Genomic DNA, 9,059 nt, shown 5'->3' with positions numbered 1-9,059 from the left:
TTATTTAAAAAGTCTGTTCCTTAAAAATCAAAGTTCTCCAATATGGCGTTTTCAATCTGATACGTATCATCGGTATAACCAGAGCATCGTTGCCTCAGTGTTCACCGACAGATGTCGGGACGTTATCGGTATTGTCTCAATAAAGTGACACTGAAGTACTTATTATCTACCATTCAAGTCTATTTTCATTCTCCAGTGAACAGCAGTTGAATCCGCAATCTATTAATGTGCAGAGCCTCAACGTTTCCATCATTGATTTCATTCACAATTACATTGTAATATTGAAATTTTACGCAACTAGATCTAAACGATTTTCAAACGCTTTGACTAAACATCGATGAACATAATTAAAAATTAAATACGTTTTCTATTATTCATACGAAATATGTTATTACGTATTCTGTTCATTCATTGATCTATGCCAGATAATTGAACTATGCACTCTGCTTATTGGCATTCCATTCATAAGTGGTAAACAAATCCGATAAAGATATGGAATAGATGTCTGGCTTCGGCATGTAAATATGTTTACATCGAAAACGTACCCTCGATCGAAAACGCAAAAACAATGAAAAAGTGATCAATATAAAGATATATCCTGTTCGTTCTTGTTCCCAAATTGTAACTAATTTCTTCTTTCCTTTAGTGGATGATTAACGAGTTTATCTTAGGTCAATTTCTGAAGTAATAAATTGCATAAATTATTGGAAGAAGTTTTAGTAGGCGTTGCACGTCCCGCGTGATTCATGCGCGATGGTACAGTGGCACATTTCAGCCAAGTAACCAGACAGATTCTGGAACGAACGATTTTCTGATGGATGGTCCCGCAGAACCACCTGACACGCATTTCCACATTTTCGACGACAAAAAGACGAGCACTAAAACTGCCAAATTCGAGTGATTCTCGAAAATGAGATTTTCATTCGTTTGGAATTTCTCCTGCGTCCCCAAGGCACTTTTTAATGAAGAACTAACGGGCCCTTAATAGTTTAGGAAACCTGAATGAACTGAAATATTAACTGTTACCCCATCCATTTTTTCAGTCATCTAAATAGCTTTCTAAAAGACAAAGCATTTCAAAAAGATAATGGAACATGGACTGTTGCATATGACGCTTTATTTTCGAAAAAAAAAAATGAGTTGTAACTAATTTCTTCTTTCCGTAAGTGGATGATTAACGAGTTTATCTTGGGCCAATTTCTCGCTATTTCAATGTCGAGTACGCGTGCACTTGAACCAGTTTCAGTTCGACGGATTTCATTGTAGACCATAAGCATAGAAAGAAAGTAAAGTCGATGTAAGAGATATCGTCATGTTGACAATGTTTGTAAACATTGCAAGAAGCACGGAAGTACTCTCATACTCGGAACAGTAAGATAGTAAAATCCGTCGAACTAAATCAGGTACACGCGTACTCGACAAATTTTCATACTTATCCTTTTCGAAAATAGAACGTCGATTAAAATACTTTTCTCGTGGACAGCTTGGAAAGTAAAAAGACCTCCTACAGGGGCGTATTGGGTCAGATGTTACAGTCAGCCGTCAAAGGCGAAATTACTAATCGCTGTCCATATTCTATTTACTACTTATTCTATTAGACATATAGTCGTGCAGAAATGTACATGCTCCGTCGTCACTTGCTCTACTTTCGATGTGAATTGTAACCATGTATCAAACTTTATGCCGACTGATACAAATAAATAAATTCTTAACACGAACGCATCAACATTAACTGCACACGTCTTGGTCCCATCGCAAACGGCTATTACGATTACTTAATCGGAAGAGGGGCGAGAAAAGAACGGTCTCGGTGTGCGTGCACTCATCGACGATTAAAGACAACTTTAAGGAAAAGACACGTGCTGATACAAAGAAAAACGATAGAAGCAATTTCGACCCGCGACCTACCAGAAATATCGATAAGCATTGGTAGCGCTAATACTCTTCGCGATTCGCGCTGGTACGAGATCAGTTGACGTTCGTGCTCCAAGAAGCATAAACGGTTCACTCTCAAACGTAGTCATCATCGGATCAAGTCGACGGGACATCGTTAATTCTAAAGGAGTGCTAAAGAGACGGTTGATTTCATTCTAGTCTGTTCTTGTTCGCGTGAACACCTTTCGACTGTTCCCTCTGAGCCTCGAGTTTCGAGCGCGTTGTTAAAAATATTTCGACAAAATTTGTATAAATCTCTCCTCCTAGCGAAGAACGATAGGCGTAGATTTATCGAATAAAACATGATAGATCGTGTCGATGGCGACGAAAAAATGGAAAAGGAGAACGTAGCTACCGAGCAACAGCTCGTCGACGAAAAACTAGGTGAAAGTGAAAAGAATATCAAGAAACGTGGTAAGTAATCGCAATTAGCATTGTGTTCTTATCGGTATTTTCTATGGGAGACAGACGGTATCGAGGAAAATAGAAGAATTGTACTTTTATGTTTGAAAAATTTCCGATTGGGGCTGTCAAGCACGCGACAATCGAGGAAATAGAATTCTCTTATAAAATGAATATTAAATTTCTGTGCAGAGATGTCCAGCCAACTCTACGAAAACAAAGGGAGGAACTTGATTAGTATCGAGTTGAAGGAACAAATGAAGGTATATTAATTCGCGGTGAAATTATTCGGTAATATTTCCGTTATAATTAGTTCATGTTACGGTTCGAGTGTCCTTCACATGTCTCGCTGAAATTCGAAATCGTGTATCAATCACATTCTGCTACTTGTAAATCGATAATTCATTGCCCTGCGAAAGAATCTCTAACGGTATTACAACGATTAACTAATTAAGCTATTTTATTTCATAGGATATAAAGCACGAAATTTCGGAAGACCTCAATAACCGAATGATCGATGCGATGCTAAATATACTGCGAAAAATGGACAGAGCAACGATTCACGAGATGAAAGATTTTATCGAGACAGAAAAGTACTGTAACAGAAGGTAATTCCACGGAGCATTTTACTCTTAGACCCAACGTAATTTCATTTGTTCTCACATGATGTACGTTAACCCTTTCACCTACGATTTGCTGTAGAACCGCGAATGCCATAATCAGGTATAAAATTCCTTACGCCGTTTCATACGTTGTGTCTGACTCGTGTTTTTCATGTTCGAATCGAATTCTGTACCACGAGACTCACACGTTGTTACAGGTTAAAGAGTTAATGTATTATACAATAACACCAGAAATTACTACCTTTCCACTTTTCGCTTGAAATTGTACGCCAAAGAAATGATCGTACCGTAATTTATAATGTTCAGGTCATTTATAATGTAAGACATAATTTTTTCTATAGGAAATCTACGAACGACGTTCTACCCATTAAACAATTCCTTCATAGGAATTCCATGTTGACCGATCTTTACGAAGTCAAACACATTCGCACTATTTATAATGTCCTAGTATCGTCTCTGATATTGCTGATGATACATACAGCCATAAACGACATGCGAATCACCGGATTGTGAGTACACCAGCACCGAACTTGCACTCATTTACGCTCTCTTCCTATCGCGCTGCTAACAAAAGATACGAGCATGACTCTTATCTGGACACATGTATCACGAAACAAATAAATTATAAAGAGTGATACAAAAAAATGTTACATCACTTTCATTGTCCGCAAAATACAATACAATTTACATTCAACGTAACATTTGTTTTGCGATAATTTGTATATGTAACATTTAAAAAGCAATCTTAACTTCTACGCTCGTTTATCGAGCGATATGTTTTAATTATCATTAAACTAATCTGTTATTCTAGACCCAACCTGGCTATCGGCACAGTGCGACGTGGTTTTGGTAAATTTCCAATGGTATTTTGCATTTGGTCCCTTATGAAAGGTTCAACGTTATGTGTTCACGCAGCCTTTTCCTACTGGGCCACGCAACGCGTCAAATGGCCACCGAAATGTAAATCTGTAAAAATTCAACTCGCATCTTAAGATTCAAAAATCTTAATCTAAATCTAATAGAATTGCTTTTACAGCATTTGCCAGGAACCTGTGGGACTACACGTGGGTAGCAGGCATCGTTCTCTACTATACCATGTTCATCACACTTTCCGCGGGAGCTGTGCTCCATCAAGATCTACCCGTAGCATCCAGTACAATAATAATTATGGAACAAGTACACTTAGTATTTTAATTATGCAAACAATTGAACAAAATACATTTCAAAGAGCAGTAATCGATAAGGCTTACGTCGACAATTGAAACTGAGACATCTTGATAATGAACGATAAAAAATATCGGTATACCTGAGGTCGTTATATACCCTTTGATCTCATTTATCTGAGGATCAAAAAGAAAAATCGTAGCTTTGCAGAAAGTTCGATGGAAGATATTATAAATGCGTATAATCTTGAAATTTAATATTGCAAAAATAGCGATAAAATGTGTACCTTTTTGGGTTCTGTTTTAGATACGAATGGTGATGAAGATACATGCCTTCGTGAGAAGCGTGGCACCGAGATTTCTGTCGTACAAGCCTCACTCGGACACACCGCAGCCAAAAGTTCCAGATTTTTCGACGTTTGTTTACTTCATGTTCGCCCCGACGTTGATCTACCAAGACAGCTATCCTAGGTAAACTCCGAATTTAACATTGTTGCATGGCATAACGAATAAATGCAAAAATAATTAAATTTCATGATAAATTAAGAAAGCTTCCTATTTCGTTCAAATATATGTAGAGATACTATAAACGGTAGGTACACTCGTTTCGTATGCGATATCGATATCTATGGATTATCAATAAAAGTTAACATTTTGGATATACGGCTCCATAATATTGTATCACATATTATTATACATACTACGTTATTAATGATAATCAGTTTATCACGAAAATCGTGTCGTATTCTTCTGATTTAAAAATAACGCAATTCAATGCGGGTAGACGAAAGTGCAAAGTAACAAATCTCGCGATAATTATCTAAAGTATGAGTATTCTTACAGGGCAAAACGCATTCGGTGGAACATTGTTCTGATTAATTTCGCCGAGGTATTGACGATCATCTTTTTCGTGGCAATTATCTACGAACGGATACTGGAACCGACTTATCGCGATTATGGAAAAGAACCGATAGACCTTGAAATGCTGCTCCTAAATATACTCAGTTCGATACTGCCTGGAGTAATTCTATTTGTCAGTGGATTTTACTGCCTTCTGCATTCTTGGATGAATGCCTGCGCGGAGCTATTACGATTCGCCGACAAGATGTTTTATAAAGTATGTTGAATTTTTTAATTTATTCTTTACTCGAAAGATATAGTGAAGAAAAAAAAAAAACAAATTTTTGAATGGAGCAATATATGACGCATATGATAATAAAACTAATAAAATCCCATGAGAAATACTCGTGGAACGTGTGACGTACGTTCCAAAGGGTGAGTCATGTTCGTATTACACGGAATCATTTCCACGAGTTTCGAAATACTTGCTTTCGACTAACGCCGTTCAATCTCGTCACGAATATTTGAGATTCTCGTATGATCCGGGGTCTCGAACAGCTCTAATTGCAAAGCTTTCTCAAGCGCTAAAGAACGTTTATCGATTCAAGGACTCGGTTTACGTCTACTCCGACAAAACGACGGTGAATTCGTATCATTCGTTGAATTTTACTCCTCGCTCTAACTTTCCTTATTTACGATATTCTTGCCAAGAATCTCTGATTTAATTTAATGCTCTCAAATTCAGGACTGGTGGAATTCGAACAGCTACAGTACGTACTACCGCACCTGGAACATCGTGGTCCACGATTGGCTGTATACGTACATCTACAAGGACGTCTATGAAAACTTAACATCGCGGAACAAGAAGCTGGCAGTCTTCATGGTGTTCGCTACCTCGGCGGTCTTCCACGAGTATATCCTCTGTTTAACGTTCAAGTTCTTCTATCCAGTGTTGCTTGTTTTATTCGGTGGGGTAGGACTCGTCATGTACGTGTTAAATTCGGCAGGGAATATCTTGATATGGCTCAGCTTGTGTCTAGGCAATGGAGTGTTAGTCAGTTTTTACTGCATGGAATATTTCGCGAGAGTCAATTGTCCTCCCACTCGCGACGATTTCTTTGATTTTATGATCCCAAGAAGCTGGACTTGTATTTACAATTGAGCAGAGTTCGACGAGATTCACGTAGGTTTACAATCACTTAAATTTCATCTTCGATATTTATAGACACCGGTTGAAATTGGTACATCTCATTGTCATCTTGGAGATTTCGATAGACGATTCTCCGTTTACATTAGTTATAAATACCATTGAAAAGTTTAATTAGTATTATTTCCATATATCGTATTTAATTCGTCGATGATACTCATTGATATAAGTTAGTTTCATGTGAACGTGATATTGTACCAAACAGGAGTAAGTTGATAGTCGAAGTAGTAAAATAAACGATTCTTAATTATTTGCTTTCTTGTTCTGTATTTTCCTCCATTTTCGATTCTCCTCCAATAATTTATAATTAGTTAAAATCGAAGAAACGCGGGCGACCGCTTCCTAAAGAGATATCATTTTTATTATCAAGGCTTACATACTCATCTCGTGGATTCGGCGTGTTTCGAAGACACTTGTCATCGATAAAGGTAATCGTATATAATATATTATATAATCGTATGTATATAGATCTTTTCTCTATACAGGTCAATGCTTATATGTACACAGATGCGCTAATATAGTTATACATTTATACACGAGTTTATTTTCATAAATTTGTATTTCTCGCATGTGTCGTAAGGAAATAACATATTCCGTGCACTGCATATAACTTTTTTTTTCGAAATTCCACGCGATATCGTATCATTTTTTTCACACTTCAGGATTGTATTCAACAAAGCTAGTCGTCTAAGGAAACCAACGCGTTCTGATACGTAAGCCGAAACGAATTTTACAACCTCGAATTCGCACGCATATTTTGTAAAATAATATTACGTGAAAAAGTACAGGCATTTTGTAAAACATTCTAAGATAGTGACGAAATTACACGATTCAGGATCTGAAGTATGATACTTTGCCTGTAAAACGGATGAGGAGTGTCCATCAGGCGACAGAGAACCGAGGAAATCGACGATAACGGATTAAAACTTTTAAAACTAACAAGGGGATCAAGTGTTACGCAGCAATTTTAGTGAAACTTTGTAGATAGAATAGTGAGTACGAAAATATTTCACTCGTGTTCATTTGCTTATAAAAAAAACCCCGAAGGACCATGGTAGGACCACGTATTCTCATGACACTCACAAAGATATAACGACAAGTATACAAATACTTATTTTATTACAAAATTTTATTATGGTTTCGTGGATGAAACGTGTTTGTCTAAATTTTTTAAAACTAACTTCCCTAATTACTTACAAAGTTTCATTAACATCAGTGCCCAACTCTTCGTAAAGACCCCTAGTGAGATAACATGATCATTTTTGTTAACTATATTGTTCTTATCTACAATCGATGCGTCATCTGGCGAATCTTAAACGCATTGTTTTAGTCATTGAAATAGTTTCTAAGGTCTTCGGGACCACGTACACGATTCAGACAAATGAAGCAATCTAACGCGGAAGTATCGAAACGCTTTCAAGTAGCTCGTAAGAAATTTCTTGTTCATGAAACAAATAATAGAAAAAACAGAAATCAATCGATTCTCTCATTCTTTTCTTTTCACCATTCTTCGCGTTAATGGAATCAATTTCGATGTCCATCGCTGTCGCTTTTCTATTTTTGTTACAGCACCGTTTACCAGTGTAAATACGTCTTAGCTCTATGTACACGATCGTGAGTATTGAAAAAATAAATCATACACTTTTTTTTTCTCGAAAGCACCGGACAATCTTCCTTTAGAAAAATCGTACAGCATGGCTGTCACCGAAGATGGACAAGATTTGATTCGTCTGATGGCTGATTTTACATTCGACGTTGATTTTTATTGAATATATACGTGTCACTCTCCACCGAAGATATATTGTCTATGCTACGGTAATCCCATTCGAAAATACAACTTTTACCGATTTACACGTGGAAAGTAATCGTAAGTGTCGTCTATATCATTTATTTCCGTCTTTAGTATTATTAATCGGTGACAGGCATACAACTCGTTCATTCTGTTCATACATTCCAGAGATGGGCAAATTTTAATAGATAACGAATGCAAACGAACGTATAGCAATGTATTCGTGATGTCTATTCGATCGATTTCCTTGTTCATTGTTCATCTTTTATTCGAAATTTGTATTCACAACAAATGTTTGCCCTTCTCTGATATATCTCCGTGTCTGTTTCTCTAAGCATCCGTTTCCCTCAAGCTGGTTTCCACCAGCTTCGTTAAACTTCGTTCAATTCTTAAACCAAATTCTTCTATTTTGTACAAAGACAACGCGTCCGTTTTCGAAAGATCGGGCTTTCAAATCTTTGGAACATTTATGAATTACGAAGATTTTCGAAAAGAAAAAAGTGACGGAAGGAAAGACGTTGCAGTACTTAATTTCACAAAATTTTCTTTCGTGGAATCGAAGTAAAAGAAAGCATCGAAGATCGCAAAGGATCAAAGTCCCGTCTTTGAAAACTCATGTTACCTCTACTTGGCACTTAATACCCACTACCTCTTCCTTTCGCTATTTCATTGAAATTTCCATCGCACGGTTGAACGCCGAGAGAAGAATCAATTAGAATCATTTTCGTTGCGATTTCACGCGAAAAATAAAACGTTCGACAAGCATAATCGGTAAAATCCATGTAACCGATTATCGCGCTTAATCGTTCAGATTTCTCAACTGTTTACAAAGTGTTTCACACGCATTCTTTTCGTAATTGTACGAAACAGCACGACTACTCTATTCGTTACGTAAAACGTAGAACAGGAAACTAATACAAGCTTCGCGACGATTCCAAAACATTGACTTTCTTTGTTGTACGCAGTCGAAGAAGAATCTTTGTACATACGAGGAAGGACGACTGGAACGAATACAAAAACAGGAAGGTAAAGATACAGGACTCGATAATTGACTAATTAGTCTAAATTCAAAAATAATTTCGTACTCTTTAGACACAGAA

General features: G+C 36.9%; 1 protein-coding gene across 1 annotated transcript; it reads left to right on the top strand.

The window, feature by feature from the left end:
• Nucleotides 1-1,890: 1,890 nt before the first annotated feature.
• Nucleotides 1,891-6,420, top strand: LOC128887260 (sterol O-acyltransferase 1). The gene is made up of 9 exons (XM_054142964.1): nucleotides 1,891-2,349; nucleotides 2,530-2,600; nucleotides 2,809-2,945; nucleotides 3,302-3,469; nucleotides 3,772-3,920; nucleotides 3,997-4,136; nucleotides 4,431-4,594; nucleotides 4,967-5,240; nucleotides 5,709-6,420. Exons 1-9 carry the CDS (start codon nucleotides 2,238-2,240, stop codon nucleotides 6,123-6,125), a joined length of 1,632 nt encoding a protein of 543 aa, XP_053998939.1. The 5' UTR covers nucleotides 1,891-2,237; the 3' UTR covers nucleotides 6,126-6,420.
• Nucleotides 6,421-9,059: the final 2,639 nt, after the last annotated feature.

The sequence above is a fragment of the Hylaeus anthracinus genome, unplaced genomic scaffold (genome assembly GCF_026225885.1).
Source record: "Hylaeus anthracinus isolate JK02 unplaced genomic scaffold, UHH_iyHylAnth1.0_haploid 11985, whole genome shotgun sequence".
Taxonomy (NCBI): Eukaryota; Metazoa; Arthropoda; class Insecta; order Hymenoptera; family Colletidae; genus Hylaeus; species Hylaeus anthracinus.
This window is presented reverse-complemented; position numbering and strand designations above follow the sequence as displayed.

What these genes read in the sequence shown, in the direction of transcription:
- LOC128887260 (XM_054142964.1), top strand. Translation starts at nt 2,238, where the DNA reads ATGATAGATCGTGTCGATGGCGACGAAAAAATGGAAAAGGAGAACGTA. An exon ending in CGTCAAATGGCCACCGAAAT is followed by an intron (nt 3,921 to 3,996) that starts GTAAATCTGTAA and finishes TTGCTTTTACAG; the next exon opens with CATTTGCCAGGAACCTGTGG. An exon ending in CAATAATAATTATGGAACAA is followed by an intron (nt 4,137 to 4,430) that starts GTACACTTAGTA and finishes GTTCTGTTTTAG; the next exon opens with ATACGAATGGTGATGAAGAT.